The following is a 27,979-nucleotide window of genomic DNA, read 5'->3' as shown; positions in this document are numbered from 1 at the left end:
TGTCTCCGCAGTGACGTGGGCGGGCCGAGGGCTCGGTGACGTCAGAGGGCTGTGTGTAGCGATGTGTGTGGGGTTCGGAGCGGCGCCGGCACAGCCAAGGGGAGCGGGCGAGCGGCGGCGGCGGCGGCGGCGGCGGGCACAGGTGCGGCCTCGGCTCGCGGGGGGCGGACGCGGCGGGAGGCTAGGGGCGCGCGGCTCCCGGGGCGCCCGACGGCGGCCCCGGGCGTCAAGGGGAGTTAACAAAGATCGTCGGGCTTCCTCGGGTGCGGAGGCCGTAGTCGGGGGGTCCGGATGCTCGGGTCCCGGGTGGGGTCGGGGCCACTGGGGGGCGCGGGCCGGGTGTCCCACGGCGGGTCATGCCTCGCTGATCCCGGGTGATGGGCGCGGGCAGGGGCCAGGTGCTGCACTTGACTGGACCCGTCGGGACCCCGGACCCTGGACGCCAGTCACTGTCCCCTTCCGCCCCCCGCCGCCCGTCTGCGCTCCGCGGGGATGCCCCGGGCTCGACCCGGTAGGTCGGCGCTCAGCGACTGGGAGGTCCCGGCTCGGCGCCCCTCCCGCCCGCGGACCCCTCTCTCCTCTGCCCTGGGCAGGCAAGGGGAGGTGCAGCCTTACGGGTGCTGGGGTAACACCCGAGAACTTCCCGGGGAGAGGGTGCGCGGGGGATTTCCACAGTCCTGCCTGCGGCCCCCTTAGCGGGGCGGTGTTGGGAGGGCACCGGGGTGTTCCGAGACTGCGGGGGGGGCGGGGTTGGGGGGGACTCCTTTTCTTCCACTTCCCACTACCCGCTTGCAAGCCCGAGGCGTCCCGGGTCCCTTGCCCTCCTCTCCCCGCCTCCGCCTCGGGTTTTTAAGGTGGGTGAGTGGCTTTGCGTGGGCCGAGGATTTCAGGGTTTGAGGGCTCCCCATTCTAAGTCATGTCTCCTGCCCTCTTCCTTGGCCTGCGTAGGCTGAGGTGTTCCTGTGGTGGGCGAAAGTCAGTACGTTGGCTAGTGGCCTTGGTACTTAACCCTTTGGGTCTGTTTTAAGGTAAATTGCTGGGAGTTTGGCTGGCAAAAATTTCTGTTTACTGGATTTCTTTTGGATTTTCTCTCAAGAAGGAAGTGGAAGAAGAAGCTTTGCTTTTTCCCTCTTCCTCCATTTGCATTCTTTGTGAGGTCTGTCTGCCTTGTGCTTTTTGTCCCGGATTAGTCTTATTCAAGGATGGAGATTCCCAGGAGTGGAGTCTATAGCTTTTGGCTTCCATTAAGCAAATTCGCTAACCTTTTAAAGGGAAAGTTAATTTTTGCCTACAGCTATTCCAGAAAAATAACGTACACTGACTAGATGAATTATGCACTTAAGATTGTGACTTGCGTGTAGTAGATGTGTTATAACTGATATTTGATTTTTAGATGAAACTGGTGGGTTTTTTGTTTGTTTTTGTTTTTTAATTAAGAGATGAAGTAATAGGTTATTTTAATTAAAATCTCATAACTGAGGAAAAAACCTCTAGTATTGAGTTTTGGGTGAGATGATCTGTTTAAGGTTTTTCCTTTTCTGGGTTGGAGTAACCCTCTCCCTTTTGAGGGATATTACTGCTCCCTTTACTCATTCGCCAGTTGCTTTCCTATTTAAATGAAGGTACTTCTAATTAACTGGTGTTAGATTTAAAGAAATCACTCAAGTGTCACCTTTGGTAAAGTGAACTCAGTTTAAGATTAAGAAACTAGTTTCAAACTGACCCTTTGGCCTCTGGAACAAATTCAAATGTAACTCTTCCCCAACCCCCTTCTCTTCCAGATTAATTAAAAGAAGAATGAACAGTAATCCTTGAAGATAAATGGGCAGATTTTTCTTTAGGTTTCATTTTTAATCACTGAAATTCAAGTGGAGTCAGAGTCTCTTGTTACTGGTGTGAGGGTTTATTCAAGCCTTCATTTTGTCCACACAGACCAACAGATCATCATTTTTAGAGAAGATATTCCCCCCCCCCCCCTTTTTTTGGTGTCCTTGGTGCCAAATACTAAATTTGGGTGTATAATTTGACACAAGTGATTTTTGACACAAGCATAAACTTTTTGGGTTTTGTGCCTAAAACCAAACCAAACTGTTGCATTGAACATGGACATCTTGAATTGAGAGAAGTGGTAACTTTATTTTAGTACATATACCTGGAGATTAAAAAAAACAAAACCAAAAGGTTTCCTTGGAGGTGTGCCTCTTAAAATTATTTTCTTTGCTATTAGACATAATTTTTTTTATAGCACTGGTAGTGCTTATACTGAAGTATTAGCAGAACCAAACAAAGTTGCAAAATCTATTGAGTAGTGTAGGGATCTCTTTGGAAATTTAAATTTTCTTTGAGAATAAGTTACCATAAGTATTGGTATACATCAATTCTCTCTCTTAAAATAAGCAACTAAATAATAATGCAAATTTCAGACTTACTTGTTTAACACAATAGTTTTTAGCAATGGAAAACCTACAGACGAATTTTTCTTTGGTTCAGAGCGCAAATAAAAAATTGAATGGGATGGAAGATGATGGCAGCCCTCCAGTGAAAAAGATGATGACAGACATTCATGCAAATGGAAAAATGATGATAAACAAGTTGCCAACAGTAAAGAAGGAACACTTGGATGACTATGAAGCACCAATGGAAACCGATGAAGAGCATGTCAAGAGGACCTGCCCCTCTGTGCCTGAACCTTTACATTTAAATCCTAGTTTGAAACATACTTTGGCCCAATTCCATTTAAGTAGTCAGAGCTCTTTGGGTGGACCAGCAGCCTTTTCTGCTCGGTATTCCCAAGAAAGCATGTCACCTACGGTATTTCTGCCTCTTCCATCTCCTCAGGTTCTTCCTGGTCCACTGCTCATCCCTTCTGATAGCTCCACAGAACTCACCCAGACTATGTTGGAAGGGGAGTCTATTTCTTGTTTTCAGGTTGGAGGAGAAAAGAGACTCTGTTTGCCCCAAGTCCTAAATTCTGTTCTCCGAGAATTTTCACTCCAACAGATAAATACAGTGTGTGACGAATTGTACATCTATTGCTCAAGATGTACATCAGACCAGCTTCATATCTTAAAGGTCCTGGGAATACTTCCATTCAATGCCCCATCCTGTGGGCTGATCACATTAACTGATGCACAAAGACTATGTAATGCTTTATTGCGGCCACGCACCTTTCCTCAAAATGGTAGTATACTACCTGCAAAAAACTCATTGGCCCAATTGAAGGAAACTGGCAGTGCCTTTGAAGTGGAACATGAATGCTTGGGCAAATGTCAGGGTTTATTTGCACCCCAGTTTTATGTCCAGCCAGATGCTCCATGTATTCAGTGTCTGGAGTGCTGTGGAATGTTTGCGCCCCAGACATTTGTGATGCATTCTCACAGATCGCCGGACAAAAGGACTTGCCACTGGGGCTTTGAATCAGCCAAATGGCATTGCTATCTTCATGTGAACCAAAAATACTTGGGGACACCTGAAGAAAAGAAACTGAAGATAATTTTAGAAGAAATGAAGGAGAAATTTAGCATGAGAAACGGGAAGAGGGCTCAATCCAAGGCAAGTTTTTTTTTTTTCTTTTAAATAGCAATTTTGTACACTGGTAATGTTGTACTTTGAAATTGTCTATTTAGAATATAACTTAAACTATTACTACTCATTCAACAACAGCAAAAAATATTGATCTGTATAATATGTTTGTATTACACATTTTAGGCTGTGAAGTGCTGTCCTGTGTGTGTGCTCATTTGATGTTCCAAACAACCTGCTGAGAGAAATGGGATTATTCCCATTTTACAGATAAAGAAAATGAGGCTCAGAGAGATCAAGTGACTTTCCCAAGGTTATATAAGCAGGGAGTGGAGGATTTGGGGCTTTTTTCTCGAGTCTGCTTTCTTTTTCACACATTTTGCCTTTTGATGACTGAATCAGTTGTTTTCTTAGGACTCTTAGTTTACACTTTGGTCTTATCTCCATTTGCAAATGGTGTATAGCTAGCCAAAACAATTCTGGTGATGGGCTCCAAACAGTATTTTTCAAAGGTATATTTAGGATCTCTGACATTGTTTCTGTAATTGAATATTCAGACTTCATCAATATTGGAAACAAATGCAAAAGACAGATTGATCTGAAGACTTTGTGATTCTAGTCGCCAAGATTTTTTTAAAGAGAGGAATAATTTAAAAAGTTGTGACAGCTAGAGTAAAGATTATTCTAGATTAAATAAATATGAATATAAAAACTTACCAGCAAAGAGATTTTAAAGTTATTATTTTCTCACTGCATTATTTGGTAGGCTAAATGAGTGTCTTTATTCCAAGAGTTTGAGTACCTGGCTAATAAGATTTAGGCTATTAAATATTCAGTGTGTGGATCTGGTTTTAAAATATTTTCCTACTTGAATAAAATCAGTATAATAGCTAACACTGTTAAAATGTACCAAGCATTGTTCTTGAACAGTTTTATACACATAATTTTATTTTATTGGTACCACAAAAAAGTTGGCTGTATTTCATCTTAAAAATCTAATCTTTCCACTGTTAATTAGCTTTTATTCCTTGAAAGAGTATCTTTTCTCCTCACAGAAGAAATGAATGAAGTGTACGAAATGACCGAAGGTTATTTATAGCAAGACTAGAGCTTAGACAAGAACCCAAGGTTTGGTGTCCTGTCCTTCAATAGGGTATCTTTCCCTATTGGGGGAAATTTAGTTACAATGTAGGTCTAATACAGTGATTTGCTTCTGAAGCCCAGTGAAGATACTTTCAGACTTGAATTCAGGGTAGTTTGCTCCTTGCTGAATCCAAAGCATCAATACTTTGAAATTCCTTGCCTGTGGCTACTAGATAAGTTTATGTTGTTCTGGTGCCATTATTAACTGGTTTTAAAGCATAGTTGACCTCAAGCCAGTTCTCATGTTGTTGGACTTGCTTACAACTGGCCTGGTCACAAGCTGACGATTGTGCTTATTATATTATTAGAACTGTCTATATTCTCAAAATGTGGAATGCCCCCCCTTAATATTTATGGTATTTTGCCCTAACCTAACTAGAACTCTTACATGTCTGTAGGTGGCCACACTATTTGCTAGATGTTCTTGGTCTGATCTTGATTGCTCTGATTTAAGCATTTTGGGGATAAACTGCTTTGCCTAATGTTCCTGCTCTGTGTTTATGAGAAAAAAATACTTGAGAACCATGATAAAGGTAAAAAAAAAAGGTGATGAATTTACTTAACTGAAACTGAATGTGCTAGGGTTTGGTTAAAATTGAAACCGTCCTTCATCTGGATGTAGTCCTTTTATTGTATCAGAATTTATTAATTTGAATTCAGTTTTTATTTGGGGAAGATGTGAGATTTTTTTCGCCATCTTTTTACTATGTTATTTTTTGCAGTATTTGCTACAATGTTTTTGGCATATTTTGGTATTTTTTCTAATTTAATGTGAATTTTAAGCAATTTAAGAGAATTTAAGAAAATTTCCAATAATCAAGCTTTTCAGAAAGAAGTTTGGGGGCAGTTCATGTATAGTAATGTGTGCTTGCCAATTCACATTTTGGAAATACGTTCCTCAAAACATGTTAAAGTATTTATTTTTTAGAGTTCAGATGAGGGACCAGTCTCAGATGGGTTGCATGCTCCTGGCTGTGTAACTGATAAGACAGTAGAATCAGGAATTGAATGCAGGTCTTCTGACTTGAAGTCTAGAAATTTTCACTACTTTTCCCTAAAGCACACTCCATAGCAGAATCTGAATTTTGAGAAACATTAACTTTTCTTGTCAACTTACCTTCGTATAATGGTTCTTAAGCTCTCTATTAACTTTTATATAGTCTAAGACCAAGGTATTTTACTGGGAAGGAAGTAAGGAGAAGGTCTTTTGACTGGGGAACATTTTTCATTATCTTCTGTGAGTCATTGAATTAGTTGCCCAACAAACCAAGTAGATCCAGAGGAAGATCATTTTAAAAGTCAAAACAGACTTTAAAAAAAAATTAAAGAATAACCTACCATATAGCTCAAGGAACTCTGTTCAATGTTACGGTAGCAGCCGGGGTGGGAGGAGAGTTTGGGGGAGAAAGGATACATGTGTATGTATGGCTGAGTCCCTTTGCCACCCAACTTGAAACTATCAAAACATTGTTAATTAGTTATGCTCCAATACAAAACAAAAAGTTTAAAATGCTTAAAAAATTAAAGGATATACTAAATATATTAAATTTTTATCTAAAGGGCTTTAGGTTTAATCTGAACACTAATGTAATTGGGTATGTTTAGTTAAAGAGTAGATTTTTGCTTTTAAAAAACCCCCTCAAATTCAGTAGGCAATTGTTTGAAATGTAGCAACTGTTAAATTATCTCTAAGGATGAAAGTTATATTGGTAATGGTCACCAAACTATTTGCATAACTATATTGACTGCATAGTTAGGACTTAGATGAGAGAAATAAGTGGGATATGGTCAGTGTTCTAAGTGGAGAACTGACTATTCTTTGCAGACACCAGAGATAACAGTATTTTGAACTCTTTCTTAGGTCACCACAAGAAATAATACTTGATATTAGATCTGCCTAGCTTGCTTCGCAAAATGGTGTTATAAAAACTAAACTATCTCTTCATATCATTTGAGTTTTTTATGTTTTTATTAGAAAAATGATTATAGCATTTTACAGTGTGCAAATATATGCAAGAATATAATTTTTGATTCTTTTCCAAGCTTCGAGTGTTATTTGATCTAATTCTGATTTTGTTGAATGTTTCTATCTGGAAAAAGGTTTGCCAAGCAAACTGATCATTTGTAAATAAAATTTGAAGGGTAATGTTTACTTTAGATTATTTTTAAGCACATTAGAGAAACCTATTTGTAGTCAATTGATAAGATCTTTATAGGTGATTCTTTCCTGTTACAGCCTGTGGCCAACAATCTCCAGTTCACTGAGTAAAGATGATTTATGCCCTTACTTTTTTTTAGGAGTTAAAATTTAGATTTCTAGCATTTCGACTTGACTGTAAAATAGTATGGGGTTTACTCTACTTAGGGAAAAGGCCCTATGGATTATCTGTGATGCGAATAGATTACCTAAAGATATCAACTTAGAAGTTTTCCTCTTAAAGTCTGTTCAACATTTCACTTTTTTTTAGTTTTGCATTTTTCTTCCAGTTCATTTTTGTAGAGGTCATTTGAAATAATAATACTACAAAAACTTTCTCCCCTCTTGTAAGCTATTTTTGAGAGCTACTTTTGTTTAGAAGTTGTCTTTCTTTGTACAGACCTAAATGAGGGAAGGAAATAAACTAGAGAGGATGGGTAACTAGAAGAGTTGTGTTGGGACAAAGTATGTAACAGTAATAATTGTGATAGATGTGATGGTACTTTGTTACATCAGAGGCATAGTTTGCATTTTATGATTAGCATAAACTTTTATCGAGTGGTGGTAAGGTCAGAATCAAATGAAGTGTTTGTGCTCATAGAAAGGACCAGTATGAATATTTTTGTCTGACTTTCTACAATTAACAACTATCTTATTGAGTTTAGAGACTCCTGTTTTCCCAGAATTTAGTCTGGTGTTTGGCATGTCAGTTACTCAGGGAAAAGGAAGCTTTTAAACTGAACAAATTTTTAAGAGAGAATGCTGTATTTTAGAATAATTGGGATTTTTTTTTTTTTGAAAAATGATAGTTTAACCCTTAATAAACATATAATTTGCAAGTAAACTATTGAATAAGACAACTGATCAAATGAGGGAATGGATGTAAAAGTATTTTAAAAGTTGAGTCTAGAAACATACCATGATACTTCAAACTATTATTGAAATATTTACTAATATGTAGTTTTGGATTTTTCCTTTCCCCACTTTTTTGATTTATCTAGAATTATCTGAAGATATTTCTAAGTAAGATAACTGAGTATTGGGCTCAAATGTATCTCACATTAATGGTTTGTACACAGTAATTATACTAGTTGGATATTTGTTTCCTTACCAGAATGAAGTTTACAAGAACAAAGTACAAAACACGTTTGTTATAAAATATGTTATAGGGACATTTCAAGTGGAATCATTAGAATGGCTTTGGGAATAGTGCCCCCTTATGGTTTAGAAATACAGTCTATTCATTTTTATCATTAAAAAATGGTAGAACATTTGAAAATGTTAACATTTTAAAAAAGGCTTCTGATAAAAAACTTTATCCTTTTGGTCTGAGAAATGGGGAAAAACTTCAAGGAAATCAAGTCTCCTTAAGAAACTTTAAGGAAGAAAAGGGATAGGCCTGAATCAGTGCATAGTCAGCCAAATAGTGTTCTCGTAGCTATGCATATGTTATAATTTATGTCAGTTGAGAATAAGGAGGAAAGCAAGAATTGGATAATTTTATTGCCTTTAGAATTCTGAAAGCAGAACATATGGAGCCAGAACTCAATTTGATCAAGTAAAGAGGTAAAACTAGTTTGGGAATATGTATTTTGTCCCATGTGTAAAATTTTGCTCTTTTGAGGTTTTATGTATGCTACATATACATTAAGGTAATGTAAGGATTTTATTTGACTACAAAAAAACCTAAAGAATATATAATTAAACCTTAACCATTTTTAAGGGTGTGGCTTAGTTCCATCACTAAATAAAGTACCATAGCCCCATGTTAGGCAGAAAGAGGAATGAATAGGACAGATGTAAAGTTAGTTTCCCTGGAGGGGGCCATGGTGGCCCATTCCAGCATTCTTGCCTGGGGAGTCCTGTGGATGGAGGAGCCTGGTGTGCTGTAGTCCATGGGGTTGTGAAGAGTTAGCCATGACTGAAGTGAATGAGCGCACACACACAGTTAGTTTAAAACTCATTTTGATTCCGAAACAGAAATGGATCACAGAAGAGTGTGTGTAAAGACTAGCTGGAGGAGGCTCCCTAGGGCAGGAATTCATCTTGTAGTTTCTAAATGTAGAAGGTGGTAGATGCTTAACAAAGGTTTGGATAAAACTGAATGAAAAGTCCTAGCAGCCGTAGAAAGCTACTAGTGATTTTCAAGGAGGAAAACAGTTTAGTTTTAAAGCAGTACAGCATTTTGTTTTTATTTGTGGTATTGAATTTATCTTACGATTTCAAATAGCCCTAAAAGTATGTATTTTGATTATCTTACGGGGACAAAGAATACAAAAATTAAAGAAACTTAACTAAAAATCACTTTCGTACATAAAAATAGGGCTTTTACTTTTTTTTGAAAAGGTTTTTTGGTGTGATTATGGAAGCACTATAGGCCCATTATAAAAGTGCAAAGAAGAAAACAGAATTTTCTCATCATTTCACCATGGAGTGATAACCACCATTGGAATTTATTCCTTTATATCTGTAATGCTTTGTATTACAGATCTGCGCAAAATCATCTGTAGAGTGCACTTGTTAATTTAGGACTAATTGTTGAAATAATACATTTGGACCAACTGTAGAACTTGGAGCAGTAGTCATCAAATTGCAGTTTTTCATCTATATACCCTTTCCCATCCGGGGTTCTCTGAGGAGAATTAAGCCCTTTAGAAAGATTGTATATAGTGCTGTTTTAAGTACTTTGGAGCGAAGTTAATTTAATGCATACAATGGAAACTTTGCAGAATTTAGGCTTAGTTCTCTTGAGAACCTCAGTTGAGAAGGATGGGAGGATGTAAAGGAAGTCAATTCAGTGGGTCATCAGCACTTTAAAAATACATGAAATAGAGTAAGATTTTAAAAGTGCAATCTATAGCACATAGTAAAATAATTTACATTCTGATGTTACATTATTTGAAGGTCAAAATAATCTTAGTTTTTTAAAAGCGTATATGCTGAAATGGAATAGAAAAGCAACAATCTATCTACATTTACATAGATTAACTTTTGACAGTTTAGTGAAAGGATGTATATGACATGTACATTTTCAAATAATTTGCAATATTAAGTGAACTAGACACCATAGAATTCCACTGTAAAGAAGTTAACTTTTTTTAAGTCCCAGAAATTAACAGGATTTTTATTAGTTTGTTCTGATGGAAAAGGTAGTAATGTCGTACTACTGATTTTTACATGTCTTTTGTTTCCATGAAGGATTTAAATGATAATTGCACATAAGAATGTGAGCCTTTGCTTTTCCTGTGAGAGTTTTTACGCACTTTAAACCTAAAATTGGCTTTGTGAGGTAGATGATACCATTTTGTAGGGTTGAGTAGCAGGAGACATTGTTGATTGCTGCTTGTTGTGGTTGTTGCTTAGTTGTTACGTTGTGTCTGATTCTTTGGGATTCTGTGGACTTGCCAGGCTCCTCTGTTCATGGGATTTCCCAGGTGTGGGTTGCAATTTCCTTCTTCTGGGGATCTTCCCCATCCAGGGATCAAACCCGTGTCCCCTGCATTGGCAGGTGAATTCTTTACTGCTGAGCCACTGGGGAAGCCCATGATTTCCTGCAGATCATCTTTGATAAGTTAGTGGAAGTTGTTAGATCGTATTGTTACAGGTTTGTATCAGCTTGATTAATAATTACAATTAATCATTACAGTGATTATTTTTACAGTGAAATGAGGCACAAAACTAAGTCTTAAAATCTCTTAAGCACCTATTGCTACCTTGTAACACTATTCCTATTTCAGTTGTTGAAACACTCATTCACAACATGTTGAAAGTATTGAGGAAACCTGATCCTACTCTGAGAGATTCAGTTTCTTTCAGTAAGAGTATGTTGGCAGCTGTCTGATAGAGTGGTAGGGTGTCTTGTGTCCTGAAATCATTTATGGACCACTTGAATGTCTTAGTATTATATATAATAAAAGGAACTTGGCAGGGATATTTGCTTTATACTTAAGGAGTTACTGCTTGTGAGTTCAGTCGTGTATGTACTAAGGTTGCTAACAATTTATGTTTGACTTGTACAAAATAATGTGTATTTAATATGCATTATATTTTACTTAATGTAAGCACACCATTATAGGAGGATAGACTATGAAATTTACCAATCTACCAGTCCTTCATACATGTACTGGCTTATAAATACCAAAATGTACAAATTAATCTTTGTCTTTCTAAATTCTATTTTAAAAAATTCTTTTCCCACATATTAAAAAAAAATCTAATCCTGATTTTTTGAGGGGAACTTTTAAAATCCCATCAATACTTGGAGATACTGTCTTGATCACTTTAGTTCATCAGTGTTTGTCACTCAGTTCGGTCGCGTCTGACTGTTTGCGACCCCGTGGATTGCAGCACGCCAGGCCTCCCTGTCCATCACCAACTCCCGGAGTCCACCCAAACCCATGTCCATTGTGTTGGTGATGCCATCTGACCATCTCATCCTCTGTCATCCCCTTCTCCTCCTGCCTTCAGTCTTTCCCAGCATCAGGGTCTTTTCAAATGAGTCAGCTCTCCACATCAGGTGGCCAAAGTATTAGAGTTTCAGCTTCAACTTCAGTCCCTCCAATGAACACCCAGGACTGATCTCGTTTAGGATGGACTGGTTGGATCTCCTTGCAGTCCAAGGGACTCTCAAGAGTCTTCTCCAACACCACTATTCAAAAGCATCAATTCTTCGGCGCTCAGCTTTCCTCACAGTCCAACTCTCACATCCATACATGACCACTGGAAAAACCATAGCCTTGACTAGACGGACCTTTGTTGGCAAAGTAATGTCTCTGCTTTTTAATATGCTGTCTAGGTTGTTCATAACTTTCCTTCCACGGAGTAAGCGTCTTTTAATTTGATGGCTGCAATCACCATCTGCAGTGATTTTGGAGCCCAGAAAAATAAAGTCAGTCACTGTTTCCACTGTTTCCCCATCTATTTGGCATGAAGTGATGGGACTGGATGCCATGATCTTTTGTCATGTTTGTCATTAGGGTTTAATTAAAGATTACAATATTAATCTGCCACTATAATTAGAAACTAAGAGTGCCACCTAAATTCAAAGTTTACTATTGAAGATAAGTCTGGGAGTTTTAAAGAGTTTTTGTCTTATTGGTCTATATTTTTTTTAGTGCAAATTGGAATATATAGGTACTAATGGTGCTGAGTGGATAAAATTGCTTTTGTTACTAGAAAGTGATGACAGAAACTCTTATTGGTCTTTTTGTAAATGAAACCAAGTTCTCTATATTATTTGTCATTGTGAGACTAATAAGCATTGTACCGAAATACAGTAGTTCTTTTATCAGGATGCCTGATTATTAAAAGGTCATGTATACATAACACAGTAAGTTGAAATTTAGAGAAATTTTGTGTAAAACATTTTCTAATATTTACTTATTTAAAATTAATTCTTCTACTGTACATTTTGGACTTGTTTAAATTTTGCTTTCTTAGACGTATTTGTTGTTTTATGACTTAGAGAAAGAACTTTAGGAATGAAATCATATGTCTGAAATTTTTCTTATGTGTTTCCAATGAGGATGCCATCTGTTCATTTTGTGGTAGATAATGATGGGGAAGTTGAATGATAAAAGTATTTTAAAATGTTAAGGCTCTGACTTGAGCTACTAAGGGATCTATTTCTTTTCTTTGCTAAATAATGTAGTCTGTTTTAGTGTTTAATTACTTGAAGGGAATAAATTGTCCTCATATTGAAAGGTAAAAGAAAAGGCAATAGCTGTGTGTATCCTGGTGTCTCATTTTAAATTCCTGATCAGTAGTAAGTAGCATTACTGCTCTGCCATTTAATTATACTGTTATTTTTTTGAAGACCTAATTTGTATGTTGCCACAAATGCAGAATAGACGAGAAGATCTGGCATGACTGTGAATGTTCTGTTGTGTACTGTGTGCTTTTCTTAATTGTTTTTAACACGCAGTTAGGATAATTTGTTGTAAATGTGTTTATCGCTTACCACAGAATATTAGGTAAACTTAACTCCCAGCATTTTATCATGGTTAGTGTTGTGCATTTCCCCATCATTTATATTATTTAATTTGTAAGTCTGATCTCTAAAAATGCACCCAGAGACAGTTGAGATTCTTCGGCACTTCATGGAATAAAGGGGTATTAGTAGATGTGAAAGAGACTAGTAGCAGAGTAGCCTTAAAGGGGGCCACCCTGGGAATTTAATGAGCTACACTGTCATTCAGAATTCATTCAACGAGTATTTATTGAGTCCCTACTGCATTGCCAGGCGTGGTGCTAGGTACTGAAAATACGAAAGTAATTAAGACAGTCCTTGACCTCAAGCTGCCACTTAAGCAGAGGCCAGATAACCACTCATCAGGAGTTTTGTCTAGGAAATTCAGACATTTGCTAGAGGACTGCACTAGATGATCTTTAAGGAAGGGTTTTTTGAGAACCCCCTCCTCTGGGTTTCTCTTCGTGGGTAGGTGCAAGAATAGGAAACAAAATAAAGGTCAGAAACAAGAGAGGGATGGGTGTTGAAAAAGAAACGAATGTGCTAACAGTTACTTAAGGTGGCATTTGAAGTTTAGAGATTTTATCAAAACAAAACTATACTGAGTTTGGATCATGAATAAAAAAGTAAAACTTATACAAACTTATCAAGCTATAGAATTTTGAAATGAACGTGATCAAAATTGAGTCAGATTTGAAGTCAAGATCTTTGGCTAAAGAAGTTTAGAATTTATTCTGAAGATTTAAAATTCCAGCTATCCATAATAGGAAAAACTTTTAAATATAAATATCAATTTTAATAGTTTTAATTTAAAAAATCTGGAAACAGTTGATTTCTTGGGCAGTAGCACATCCAGGATGTCTCAGATATAAAACTGATGTAAAGTGGAGCTTTCTTTGTTTTCTAAATAATGAATTTAACAAATGACCTCTAAAAAGGAATTTCTCGTTTAATTGGAGCTGATCTTATATTTCATTGATTTGTTAGAATGAGCTTTTTGTTCATTAACACCTCTTTTATTACAGTGTTGGGGTGAAAAATGTTCTGCCTAAATGAGTTTTCTAGATAATGAAACTATTCTCAGCACTGTCTTTTTTTAAAACTTTAACCTTTTTTAAAATCTAAAATGTCAAATACTGTTCAGTCTAAGTGTATGTATGAGTACGTATGTATATGGTATGCTACTTATAAGTATAAATATTGACTATAGCTATGTCATATTGACTCAAGACGTCTTAAACGTCAGATACTCTGTTGGAATGAGGATAGGGAACAGTTGAGATATGTTATTTTTCCTAGCCTATGTATGATAAAGCCCTCAGATTGTCTTGTTTTTGAATCAGTTTTTGTGTTTCTGTCTTGTAATTCTTCTCTGTAGGCTGTCAGCTGGCACCTGGCATCTGTCATTTAGTATTTCTGTTGCCAGCAGTCAGTTCCCCTTCTAATTTATGGTAGAACTAAGCTATAGGCTGAGAAACTATGTAAACAAATGATTGTTGTGTTTTTTAAATAAGCAGTTGATGTTTGCCCTAGATCCTGAACTTCTTTAGAACACTTGACCAGGATTGTGAAGTTTTAAAACAAATTCTACTCTGTATATAGAGTCTAGAGGCCCTCACTGAATACTCACCTGTTAAATCCTTTCAAAATATTATTCTTTTCCCTATAATCTTATGGCCTTGTTAGTCTTTTAAATTCCTTGCCCATTAATTCTTAACAACATGTTGATTTCCCAGTATGTGTATGTAGGGGGAGGGGAGACATGTAAAACAAACCAAATGAGGAAGTTAGTAACCACAGGTTATTTATTCTTTCTCAGTTTCTGAGCCTCAGTTTTCTGATCTGTAAAGTGGAGATAATTGTACCTACTTAATAAGCTATTTGTTAGAATTAAGCAGGATATAAAGTTCTTATCATGAACTTTGAGGTAGCCAGTTACCCACTCCTTTTCCTTTACTTACAAGTACAAGGCTAAAAAGAGCTTTTCATATATGATAAAATGTGGTTTACTGATAAGTGTTAGCAGACAAAGTGGTTTCAAAATTTGGCAAAGTATTGTTGTAGGATGTTGTCTAATATAGTATGCGAAGAAATACTCTAGGGATGGAGCGGGTAGGTTATAGCTGATTGTAGTAGCAAGAAGAAGAATCAAAACTTACCAATGCTGTACATTTGCAGAGTACTATTATTTAAAATGGATTTTTAACACAGATTCTATAAGTATGATATTTGATGAAATCATTTCTGGTAGTCCATGTTAATATACATGCTGAAGCTGTTCTTGTGATGGGGTAGTTAATGTCTCTTTGAGTTTTAAGTGACTAGACATGGTATTTTAAAGAAAGACTGCCCTATTTGAAGATGATTCTTGAATTACATAATTCTTTACTAGTCAGTGTTCTCCAGAGGCAGCCTATGGCTCTGTTGAATAAACACGTAAGATTTACCATCACATCTTCAATAAACTTTTCCACTTCTACATTTTTCTACAGATAGATACACCGCCAGGAATGGAATTGCAGTCATGGTATCCAGTTATAAAACAGGAAGGTGACCATGTCTCTCAGACACATTCATTTTTACATCCCAGGTGAGTGGGTATTAGCTCGTTCATTCCTTCATTCAACATCTATACAGCAGCTGCTTTTCTCGGCTCTGGGAATTCATTATATCATTTTAGGGTTTTTTTTTTTTTTGCTAGTTCAGGGAATGAATTCTAAATGGGTTGAATATTTGAATTAACTTCTTTTGTGTGTTTCCATGTTTTTTCCTGGAAATACATTATTTCCTTTTTGCCCTAAAGTGGAAAAAATGAAAGTTTTTAAACATTTTCCTTGTTTCCCTTCGAGAGGTAAACCAACTTTACCAAGAGTGTGGTGTGCAACTTTGATATTTTAAAATGAACCTTTTTTGGAACTTAGAGGTTTTCATAGTAGCTGCACCCCTCAAAATCAATGTTCATATTTTCAATAAAGATGCACCTTAGATTATAAACTTTTTATTTAAAAAACCTAGACTTTCATCTGCTGCTGTACACATTTATCTCCCCAAGTACAGTGATGAAGAATCTCAATCTTACTTACATTTGTATAGTTCCTTCTATTCCTTTTACATTTGAAATAAACTTTGGAGCAGTATTAAACCTGTCAGTTTTCTTAGCAGGATACTGAGTTTTCACCCTCAGAATTTATGTAATTGGTCAAGAGGGACAATATAGATGTCCTGTACAAAGAAAATGTAATGTAAGAGGAGATTATTTAGAACTTAGAGGATGAAGTGTTAGGTCACTTAAATGGTTGCATCTTTTGGCTAAAGGTTAAGCAGATTATAGTTAATCATATGGTACTTAAATATCTAGCTCAAATTTGTTCCATTAGTCTCTCAGATAATCTCTTGCATAATTTTATGTGAGCTTTGAGCAAAATTGGTATTGGTGGTTATCCCTTTGATCCTAGCTTTGCTTGATTTTATTATTGCTGTTTTATCAAATTAGGTAGGAAATATCGAGTATTTTCAGAAGATTGCTTTGTGGAGTTTGATCCAAGGAGGATAGCCCAGTATACGGGCAGTATTCAGAACGCGGATTATCTTCTTGAAAAGGGAGAAGGGCCCTGGGAGCTCTTCGTTGGGGCTGCGGTGAATCAGGCCATAGCCATGCAGTGTGGCCTGAATCGGCCTCACGGTAGCAAAGAGCACGGACTCCTTGCTTTGGAGGGGTGGCACACGGGGAAACGGTCCTCCGAAGTGTCACGTAGTCTGTTTTCTCTCGGCATGAACATGACCGACTCAGGGTTGTTGACCTGCTCTGTAAAGTACTTCTTGGTTTTAGTTCTCATGAGGTTTTGAGGGAAGGAAAACTGGTTTTCTTTTCAGTGAGTATCTTTGTACTGTTTAGAAACTACTTTTTGCAAAATAACAAATATCCTCATAATTTTGCTCTTTGTGCCTCAACTACTTAATGACATTTTCAAGAATTCTTTTCTAAGACCCTTATTTTCTGAATTGTTGCGTTATATTTTTTAGTTAAAAAAAATTGTTTAACTATAGAAATTGATGTTAATATATTTTTACCTAAATGTAGTATGTATCTTATTTTGCCATTCTTTGTTTTCAGCTACTACTTATACATGTGTGATAAAGTGGTTGCCCCAAATGTGTCACTTACTTCAGCTGTACCCCAGGCTAAAGAGATCACAAAAACAGAGGCAAACAAATCTATACCAAGACAGTCAGAGAAGCCTCACAGTAGTGGGAAACATCAAAAAATAGTGTCTTATCCAGATGTCTCTCTGGAGGAACAGGAGAAAATGGATCTAAAAACAAGTAAAGAATTATATAGCTGCCTAGGTAAGTATTCAGAAATTACCTTTTTAAAACCATGTACCTAATCAACATATTTATCCAGCATTTTCAAAAAGAGGGTTTCTTTTAATAAGAGAATTTTCCTGATAATTGAAGCTTATATCTTAAAAAAAAACAACCACCTTTCAAAACTCTGAAGTCTGAGAAGATCCCACGTGCCAGGGAGTAACTGAGCCCATGCACCACAGCTGTTGAGCCTCTGCTCTAGATCCCAGGATCGGCAGCTGTTGAAGCCCGCACGCCCTATAGCCTGTGCTCTGCAAGAAGGGAAGCTACAGCAATGAGAAGCCTGCACACTGCAGTGAAGAGTAGCCCCCACTTGCTTCAACTAGAGAAAAGCCCGTCTAGTAACGAAGAGCCAGCACAATAGATAGCCAAAAATAGATTAATAAAATTATCTTTAAAAAATACATGATAAAAAAAAAAATACATGATAATCTGTAAAAGTATTGAATCAATTATGTTGTACACCTGGAACTAACATGATACTGTTAATCAACTATGCTTCAATTAAAAAGAGAAAGGGTACTAAGTGTAGTTAGGTATAGGACTCAGAGACATTAAGTTGTGGAATAAGCAAGGATTGAAAATGAATAGCTGTGGGAGCCATGCAGATGGCATAAATGCAGAATGCTGGCTGGACATTAAAAAGAAAAAAGCTGCATAGCTCCAGTGCCTTTTAAAATATGGTCTACCGAACAAGATGTGTCTGCTCACATGCTGCCTATGTTACCCTCTCTGTAGCTGCAGAGTTTTGCCTACAGCTTAGGCAAATGTAACAGTTCTTTCAGCTTTCTCAGAGCAATGGGAGAGTCCTTTGGTTATGTAATTGTTTTCATAGATAGTTGCAATTCTTTGGGGAGAGTTTGTACGTTAATTTTGAGATTTTCCTTGGATTTAAGTATAGCAAACAATAATTAGTAACATACCTTTATACCATGTTTGTATTATTTTTCCTAAAGTATTGTAGAGGCTTTAAAAAAATTGGGGTGTAATTCATATACCATAAGATTTATCCTTTTAGACTGTACAATTGAGTGGTTTTTAGTAAATTCACCAAGTTGTGTAATGATCACAATTAATTTCAGAACATTTCATCAACCTTAAATCCTGTAATCCAGAAGTTATCTTCATTCTTCCCTTTTACCAGCCTCTCATCTGTTTTCTGTTTTTATGGATTTGCCTGTTCTGGACATTTCATATAAAATGATTGTATAGCATGTGGCCTTCTGTTGCCTGGCTTCTTCCACTAAGGATGTTTTCTCAGTAGATGTTATAGCATGTGTTAGCACTTCTTCCCTGTTTATGGCTTAGTAACTTTCTGTTGTGTGGGTGGATAAGACCCTGTTTTGTTTATCCATTCATCAGCTGATGGACATTTGGATGTGTCCACCTTTGGCTGTTACGACTAATGCTGTCATGAACACTTAAGCACAGGTTTTAATGTGAACATACGTTTTTATTTCTCTTGGCTATATATTTAGGAGTGGATTGCTGGGTCATACGGCAACTCTATGTTTAATATCTTGAGGGACCGCCAAACTGTTTTTCAAAGCAACCATACCATTTTCATTTCTAGCAACGGTCTCTGAGGTTTCCAGTTTCTGCACATCTTTGCCAACAGTTGTCATTGCTTGTCTTTTGATGAGAGCCATCCTAAGTGGTTGTGAAGTGGTATCTCATAGTTTCGATTTGCATTTCTCCAAGTTGACTAATGATACTGAATATCTTTTCATGTTTTTATTGGACATTGCAAATCTCTCTTTTTTTTTAGTGTTTATTTTACTTATCTGGCTGCGCCAGGTCTTCCTTGCAGCACATAGGTAGGATCTTTAGTTGCATGTGAGCTCTCAGTTGCAGCGTGTGGACTCTAGTCCTCTGACCAGCGATTGAATCCAGGTCCCCTGCATTAGGACTGCAGAGCCTTAGCCACTGGACCACCAGGGAAGTCTACATTGCAGATCTTTGGAGAAGTACCTGTTGAGCTCCTTTGCCTGTTTTTAAATTGGGTTGTCTCTTTATTATTGAGTTGTAAGAGTTACTTGTACATTTTGGGTGCTAGAGCCTTACCAGATAGAGGATTTGCCATTGTGTCAGTTGTCTTTTCATTTTCTTGGTAGTGTTCTCTGAAACACAGAAGTTTTAAATTCAGATGAAGTCCAATTTGTTGTTTCTTTGGTTGCTTACTTTAGGTGTCATGTCTAAGAAACCATTGCCTAATCCAGTTAAGAATTTTCGCTCTTAAATTTAAGTCTGTGATCCATTTTTAATTAATTTTTATATAAATGTGAAGTTCAACCTCAATCGTATATAGACACAGTTGTCCCAGCACGGTTGAAAAAGCTACTGTTACTCATTGAATTGTTTTGGCACCCTGTTAAAAACCAGTTGCCTGTAAAAGTATACATTTATTTCTGGACTCAGTCTTTATGTCAGTACTACACAGGTTTTGATTTCTGTAGCTTCTTAACAAGCTTTGAAATTGGAGATTGTGAGTCCTCCAGCTTTGTTTTTCTTTTTCAAGATTACTTTGGCTATTTTGGTTTCCTTTTATTTCCATATGAGTTTTAGAATCAGTTTGCCAAATTCTGCCACACAGCCAGGTGAGATTTTGATAGGGTCTGCATTGAAAAAGTAGGTCAGTTTGGGACTACCATTTACTGTAGTCTGTTTGGGCTGCTGTAACAAAAATAACATGACTGTGTGACTTATACTGTAGACACTTACCCTTTCACTGCTCTAGAGGCTGGGAAGTCTAAGATCAAGGCACTAGTGGATTTGGTCGCAAGGGTTTGCCTCCTGGTTCATAGATGGCCGTCTTCTCATTGTGTACTCTTAATTGTGGGAGAGCTGTCTGGAGTCTCTTTTAAAAGGGCATAAATCCCATCATGGGGTCTCTACCCTTATGAACTAATTATCTCCTAAAGGTTTCATTTCCTAATACCATCACACTGGGGGTTAGGATTTCAGCATAGGAATTTTGGAGATCACTGACTTCCAGATCATGGTATCATCTTAATGATACTAAGTCTTCCAATCCGTGAACATAGGATTCCTTTCCATTTATTTAGGTCTTTTATTTCTTTCAATAATATTTTATAGTTTCTGTTGTATAAGTTTTATACTGCTTTTGTTAAATTTATTCATGAGTATCTTTATTATTTTTTTAATTTCATTTATAAATGAAGTTGTTTTCTTAATTTCATTTATGAATCATTCTAGTGACTTTTGACAGAGTGGTATTTATATTTTGTTACTTCTTTTTTTGCCTTTGAAGATCCATCAGTCTCAAATAATTCTACCAGCAAAAAGAAACCTGAGTCTACCACTTGCAGCTTAGCCAGAGACACAAGCAAGTCAGGAACTGACTGTGATGTTGCAGCTTCATCTCCACTTCTTGTCAAAGATGTCGTTTGTGAGGATGATAAGGGAAAAATCATGGAAGAAGTAGTGAGAACTTACGTAAAACAACAGGAAAAACTGAACTCAATTTTACAGAAGAAGCAACAACTTCAGATGGTAAAATTATTATTTAAATGATAGTCCATTGTGAAAAAATACTTTTTTGCATATTCTTCAAGATGAGATGCTGTAAATACATTTAACATTGTTCAGTTTTATACTTACAAGAAATATTAATATACTTTTAAATTTTTAGAGAAAATAGTTTTCAAGATAACTACTTATGTATAGAATTGATATGACACCTCAATTTTATAATAGATATTTTCTGTCCTGTTTTTTTCTGAATTGAAAGGTTTGATGTGATGGAAATAAAGTAAAAATTACATTGTGACTCTTTAAATTACAGGAAGTTGAAATGTTGAGTAGTTCAAAAGCTATGAAGGAACTTACTGAAGAACAGCAGAATTTACAGAAAGAGCTTGAATCTCTGCAGAATGAACATGCTCAAAGAATGGAAGAATTTTATGTTGAACAGAAAGACTTAGAGAAAAAACTAGAGCAGGTAATGAAGCAAAAATGTACCTGTGACTCAAATTTAGAAAAAGATAAAGAGGCTGAATATGCAGCACAGGTAAGAATTACACAGTTTGTATAGTGTTGCCTTTTCAATGTGGAAATTGAAGCTATTACTTTAATTTCATTAAAGAAATTACTTTTTGTTAAAAGTCATTTCATTTAGGCTAGACTTCAAAACAGATAATTCTGAAAAAAAACAAAAACAGATAATTCTGTTAAACAATTTTATGCTATATCATTTAAGATGATTGTTTTGATCTTGGTTGTTGCATTACTTTAAATTTTTATTGGATTTCTGTAGTTTAGTTGTCCTAATTGCTAATCTCTAGCTATCTGACTATCAGTGTTATTTTAATGTAATATATGGGCTTTCAAATCAATGGCTTAACAAATATAAACTGTTGCCTACTATGTTCACAAGCCCTGGGGCAAAAGTGGATAGTAGCTCACAATTTGGGAAAGATGAACAAATAACTCCTAATCTGAGCACGCTGTGGTAAAAGGTATACTGAGGTGTAAGGCATAATGAAAGTGTTCCAAGTGTTCAGTTCCCTTGACCCTTTGTTTTGCCCTCATTTTAAGGTCATTTCAAAGTCAGGTGAATAGTATTGGATACTCAAGAGATTATAATATGCATGAGTAGTTCATTTTTGCAAAAAGTGGTTTGAAAGTAGGTCTTTGCCATGATGTGAGAAGTAATGGAAAACCAAAACTGAATGAAAAACTGACAGAGTCTTCTAAATCACACAGCTGGCAGAGCTGAGACGGAGATTGGACCATGCTGAGGCTGATAGGCAGGAACTCCAAGATGAACTCAGACTGGAACGGGAGGCAAGACAGAAGTTAGAGATGATGATAAAAGAGCTAAAGCTGCAAATTTTGAAATCATCAAAGACTGCTAAAGAATAGAAACCTTCAAAGAAATCCATCTGTGTATTCCCAACAGGGTTTATTTTTATTTGTTTGTTTACTTTGGTAAATGGATTCTGAACAATTTATCTGCATGAAATAACTAGGCATTCTATCCATTTGTAGATCAGAGAAAGTGAAGAGATTATATATTAGTATATAAATTTTTACATTTTCCAAATGAATGAAAATGTATGTTTCTTTGTACTTTTCTTTTCAACCAGCTTCAGATCAGTACTTTGCAGTTTCAACTATTAGATACGATGCCTATATTTCTAATGCAGTTTAACAGTTGCATACTTTTTAAAAGCTGCATTGTGTGATGGAAAATAGTTTTGATCAATTTTGTTATCCATATTTTAGACTCAATTTTAGATACAATGGTGGCTTCATATTTCATATATAGAGCTACTCAAGGAGTTTTCCATTTTTTTCATTAACACAATCTCCTTTCTAAGTTGAAAGTATACTCATTATTATAATCAAAATTTTTTATTTTGTTTCGTCTTGTGGCATGAGTTTCCACCAGTTCCTTTCTATTTAATGTCTCTTAAGAGACATTTTGTCAGTAGAGGAATTTCATTGATGAGGTTATAGCACACCCCAAGGGGAAAGATAATATGCTTTCTTTTTTTTTTTTTTTTAGATTAAAATTCTTTTTTATTTTTTTTTATTTTTTTATTAGTTGGAGGCTAATTACTTCACAGATAATATGCTTTCTTATACACTGCTGCTAAACTCAAGAAGCAGTTGTAATTAGATTTTCTGTTTAAATGTGGTTATACTTAGAGAAAATTTTTTATGCAGCAACTTTCGAAGAGGGAATAAAATGTCATAATTTTTGAACTTTTGTTTATGTTAATAGTGAAATTGTGAAAATATTAATGTACTTGAGAAAAACTGATACCATTGATGTACATCGGTTTCTATATAATCCATAATCCTGTACAGTTTTTATATGTAGTTGTGAGTCTTACTGAAATTTATATAATGGATTTGTTTTCCTTTAAATTGTAAGATATTAAACACTTTGAAGGTTATTTTGGACTTTTGTATGTTTAAATGTTAAGTCTTACCAAATGTGCACGAATGGACCATTTTCAGTTATTATTTAATATCAAAATCAGGAATTTACAGTCAACTAGTAGTGTATGATAGGTTAATATAGGGAAGTTTACTTATCTGCTACTAAGAGGTTTTTAGATAGTTTTTAGAAGACAGGAATTCCATAGTTTGGGGAGGGACAACTTCTTCTGCACTTTTTTTTTTTTGCACAGAAAAGTCTGTCATTCTTTAATGGCAAATTTCATGTTAGTTAATTCTTGGCTTAAAAGATACTAGGTAAAATTCTTAGTATGCATTTTTTAAAAGAAATTTTCCTGAAGCTACCGTTAATTGACATTATTATCCCATGAATTTAATTTTTATATTCTTGTTTATGGTACTATATGAAATTACTTGAGAGCTAAATTTATTTTTTAAATAAATCAGCTAAAGTTAAGGTTTACTCTTCCCATCATAGACAGTAGATGCTTGGTATAGAACTTCAAAAGTAAGTAGGTTATCATTTAACCAGTTATTTTCATATTTTGCTTAATGGTACTTACATAGCCTAAAAGAATTTTTGTACTTCCCAAAGTATAGTTTCTTTACTAGCGTATCATCTAAATGTGTATTTTCTATTTTCCATTTAAGTTTTACTGTGCTAACCCTGCAATTTAATTGGTTGATCCTTGGAATCTCCTTAAGGAAGAACACATGTTAAAATGACATATAGGAATAAATATTAAAAATGACATATGCTTCTAATACTTTTTATTTGCCTTTATCTGGAGAAAGAAAAACAAAGATATTTTATGACACAGTTTCGTTTTAGTTTGTGGATTAGTTGCGTCACAGCTAAGCTTTTTGGGAGGTAAAACTCAAGCCTATATAATTTATTTTTCTATTTCACTCAAAATCTACTTATGTTACTTAGTTTAAATGATAAGCTATTGAAGTTTCAACTCAGAACATCTAAAATAATTTGTTTAATCGTTAAAATAAGTTTTTAAAAATTCTAAGCAATGCTTAATCACTTTTAAATTATCATAAGCTCTTAATTTATTAGCTTTGAATAAAGAACTATTTTTTCTAGTCCTTCACATAAGGGAAACTTGCCACATGAAATTGTATAGTCTTCATTTTTCAGAAGATACATTGATGTGCCATCAGTTTCTAACTTCTTTGAAAATAGTGATTTTTTTTTAAAGTCAACTGTAAATAGTATGCCTATTCTAGATAAAAGTAATTTTAAGTTAAACTGTACAACATAGCTTGAAAGTATAGAGATTTTGTAATACTTTACAAGTGGCCTCTGCTAAAAATATCTTATCCATATAATTCTTCTTCTATTCTTTGCATGCTCATTTTGTGTGTTGGTTGTTAGCTTAAAGTTTGTTTTAATGTTAACTTTTGTGTGCCAACTCATCAGGCAAGCAGATTTTCCCTCAGACTTCATGATATTTTTCTTTTTAGGAAAAATATAAAAGTATTTACTTTCAAAAGCTGTGTTAAAAGAACGACATATCAGAAGTGCTAGAACATCTTTGAAAGGAAGAAAAGATAGAATATTAGTTGACTGGGTGATAAGTGATGTTAAATTTGAATGATGATAGTTTCTGTATTCTAAACTTGATGAGAAAAAGGTACCAAATCTATTGTAAATGTAAAACCTGCTATCATTGAGAAAGCTCTGAACAACCCTGGTTTTGCAAATAACACTTTGAAAGAATTTGACCAATAATGTAAGTTTGGCTTGTGCTTTAGTTTTGTAAGGCATACTCTTTTGCTTGAATTTCTGTGTCCAGGAGAGTTTGGATGTTTTTTGGTTCTTGAACTAATTTTATAATATATTTAATATATTACCAGTTGAGATATAAAATCATTTGTACATATTGAATTAAAAACCAGTTGCTAAAATAGGTGTAATAGACTGAGTACAATGATACTTGCAGGTTACCCATATGTTCTAGAAGTCGTGACAGAACAACGAATTTATTTACACGTCTTTGGTTTCTGTTTGAAGAAAAGTAAAATGATAAAGAAACTTGAGCAGTGTAATACATGCTCAGAGTTATTTCCCTATAAGTAGTAGTAAAGCTGGTGCTGAAGATTTTTGATCAGTTTCTAAAATTTTCTTCTCAATGACTTATGTTTTGATTGCTTAGGGAAGAATCCTTACTTTTATTTGCTCTTATGCATTTAATCTGCACGACAGCATATTACAGATTAATAGAATGAAAAGTTGTGCTCATACTGTACATTTATTTCTGTGCTTAAAACTACTTGTTAGTTTTTATTGAAGCTGCCAGCAATAAGGGACACGTTACTGCTGTATTATACATTGTGAGATTGAATAAACAGCTTAAATTTTTTTCCTGGCATAAGACACTTAAGCATTTCCATTATTGGAAGGAATTTGTATGGGTATTCTATATTGCATCTTGTTTAAAAGGACAGTCTTTTTTTTTTTTTTTTGTAAAATCCATTTTAAATGGCTTCTAAACTACATAATGCAATATGGAGCCTGTTTTTTTTTAGTGATAGTAGTAAATGTTTTATATAGTGCTACTGTGTTTGAATTAAAGAGAACAAATGTAAAAACTGAAATTAAAAAATTAGGCCCAGAAAACAAAATAGTGTATTTAGTTGAATGTAAAAGAAATTTATAAGATTTTTTTCCTTTAATATAGATACCTCATTTGAAAATAAAGCACAGCATACTTAAAGTAGTTATAGTTAAAAAAAAAATCCTACTAAAAGAATTGCTAAATCTTGAACAACTCTTGGGGAATTGTAGTTTGGGAGAAATAAAATATACTTGCTTTTAACCATCCTGTTAGAAGTATTTATTTATCCTGATAATTTTAAGCCAACACAGTAGTCTTATTTCTGAATTTCTAATCTGTGAAAGCAGTAAATGAAAGATCTGTTGTGCAACTGTTGAAACAAATTGTTGACTACACTGACCATAATTCAATTTAAAATCTTGCCAATGATGTACAGTTTTATGGTTAAAATTGCTGTGGTTGGTTGCATTACATGACACACAGAACTGTCCTCTACCTCACGTGAAATAAGTATTTTATATGGTTTTACTATAAAACAAGACTCATCTATCTGGTTACTTAGTTTACAAATTTTGAATTATATTTATTGAAACATGACATACTGTGCTCTTAGCTTATACCTCAATTGTATTTTGTGCTGTTTTCCATTTTTCATGCCTTGTAAATAACTTGTATAGATTGTGGATCAAATTCCAAATAAAAACTTTTAATGCCAGTGAAATTGATTTAAGCCTTCTTGGTATCCTGTGTGAACTCGACTTTCTTATTTCTTAAGATTGACATTTTCTCCTTTGGTTCCTTTAAAGTCTATTCATTACACAGCAAGTGACTGGAAACTTTTTAAAAATAGTAAAATGTGAAATTCTGTGTGATTTTGTTTTATTCTGTTAGCCATACTGCACGACATCTGGGACTCTAGTTCCCTGACCAGGGATCTAACTCTTGTACCCTGCGTTGGAAGCACGGAGTCTTCTAGTAGACTGCCAGGGAAGTCCCCTATGTGATGTTTTATGTGATGAACATCTTAGCATTTTGTGTTTATTCTTGCTTTAACATCCTTTCCTCCCTCCACCTCAGGTATTAGTTATCAATTGCTATATAACACATTATTTTAAAAGCTAGAAGCTTAAAGTATCACATGCAGTGTCTGAGGGTCTGAAGTCCAGGAGCAGGTTGGTTGAACGTGATGGCTCTTAGAAGGGTACTTCTATGGCGTTACCTGGGGCCGAAGTCGAATGAGAGCTTGACGGCTGTGATCTGCTTCCCAGCTCACTCACAGGGCCATTGATTGACAGGAGCTCAGTTCCCACTGTATGAACCTGTCCATGAAGCTCTTTCAGTCTGGTGAATGACATCCCTCAACTGAGTGATCCAAAGGAGGGAAAGAGTGATGCCACAATTTCTTTTATGATCTAGACTCTTAAGTCATATGCTGTTAGTTTTGCCTTATGCAATTTGTTAGAAGTCAGTCACAAAGTACAGCCTGCACTCAGTTGGAGGAGATTATACAAGGGTATGGACCCCAGGAGGCAGGGATCACTGGGGACTTAAGAGTCTGGTTACCATATCCTCCAAATATTTTTGTGTGTGGCAAAATGTACATATCATTAATTTTACTATTTAACCATTTTAAAGTAATTCAGTGGCATTAAGTACATTCACAGTGTTGTGAAATTATCATCCCATATCCAGAACTTCTTAACTATCCCAAACAGAATCTCTGTACCTATTAAACAGTAACCCCCTATTCCCCCTCCCTCCAGCCCTTGATATCCTCTCTTCTATTTCCTATCTCTATGAATTTGCCTATTATAGGCAATCCACATCTACAAGTGGAATCAAAATATCCTTTTTCTCATTCTGCGTTGTGTTTCACTTAGCATAATGTTTTCAAGGTATATCATGTAGCATGTATCAATTTCATTCCTTTTTATGGCTTTATAACATCATTGTATCTGTATACAACTGGAAGAATGTCTATCCAGCTGCTTTGCCCATTTTTAAACTGGGTTTTTTTTGTTGTTGTTGAGTTGTAAGGCTTTATAAAATGTTAGGATATTAATTACTTATCAGATATATGATTTGCAAATATTTTCTCCCATTAAAAAAAAAATTTATGTATTTATTTGACTGCACTGATCTAGTTGTGGCATGCAGGATCTAGTTCTCTGACCCCATGTCCCCTGTGTTGGGAATGTGGAGTTCTGGCCACTGGACCACCAGGGAAGTCTCTCTCTCATTCTTGGGGGTGTGTTTTCACTCTCAGTAGTGTCCTTAAGTTTTGAT

The 27,979-nt window shown here is 35.7% G+C and overlaps 1 protein-coding gene across 4 annotated transcripts; it reads left to right on the top strand.

The window, feature by feature from the left end:
- On the top strand, positions 1 to 26,418 carry SKIL (SKI like proto-oncogene). 4 transcript variants are annotated; one of them, XM_043473756.1, is made up of 7 exons: positions 1 to 142; positions 1,782 to 3,552; positions 15,323 to 15,420; positions 16,945 to 17,177; positions 20,470 to 20,711; positions 21,004 to 21,159; positions 21,924 to 26,418. In XM_043473756.1, exons 2-7 carry the CDS (start codon positions 2,455 to 2,457, stop codon positions 22,080 to 22,082), a joined length of 1,986 nt encoding a protein of 661 aa, XP_043329691.1. In that variant the 5' UTR covers positions 1 to 142; positions 1,782 to 2,454; the 3' UTR covers positions 22,083 to 26,418. The 4 variants fall into 4 exon arrangements, with proteins under 4 accessions (XP_043329691.1, XP_043329688.1, XP_043329690.1 ...); XM_043473753.1 differs by having other exon boundaries at positions 21,004 to 21,228; XM_043473755.1 differs by lacking the exon at positions 1 to 142 and adding an exon at positions 180 to 511 and having other exon boundaries at positions 21,004 to 21,228.
- Positions 26,419 to 27,979: the final 1,561 nt, after the last annotated feature.

The sequence above is a fragment of the Cervus canadensis genome, chromosome 7 (assembly GCF_019320065.1).
Source record: "Cervus canadensis isolate Bull #8, Minnesota chromosome 7, ASM1932006v1, whole genome shotgun sequence".
Lineage (NCBI taxonomy): Eukaryota > Metazoa > Chordata > Mammalia > Artiodactyla > Cervidae > Cervus > Cervus canadensis.
Note: the sequence above shows the minus strand (reverse complement) of the source record. Positions and strands in the feature narration are given on the sequence as shown.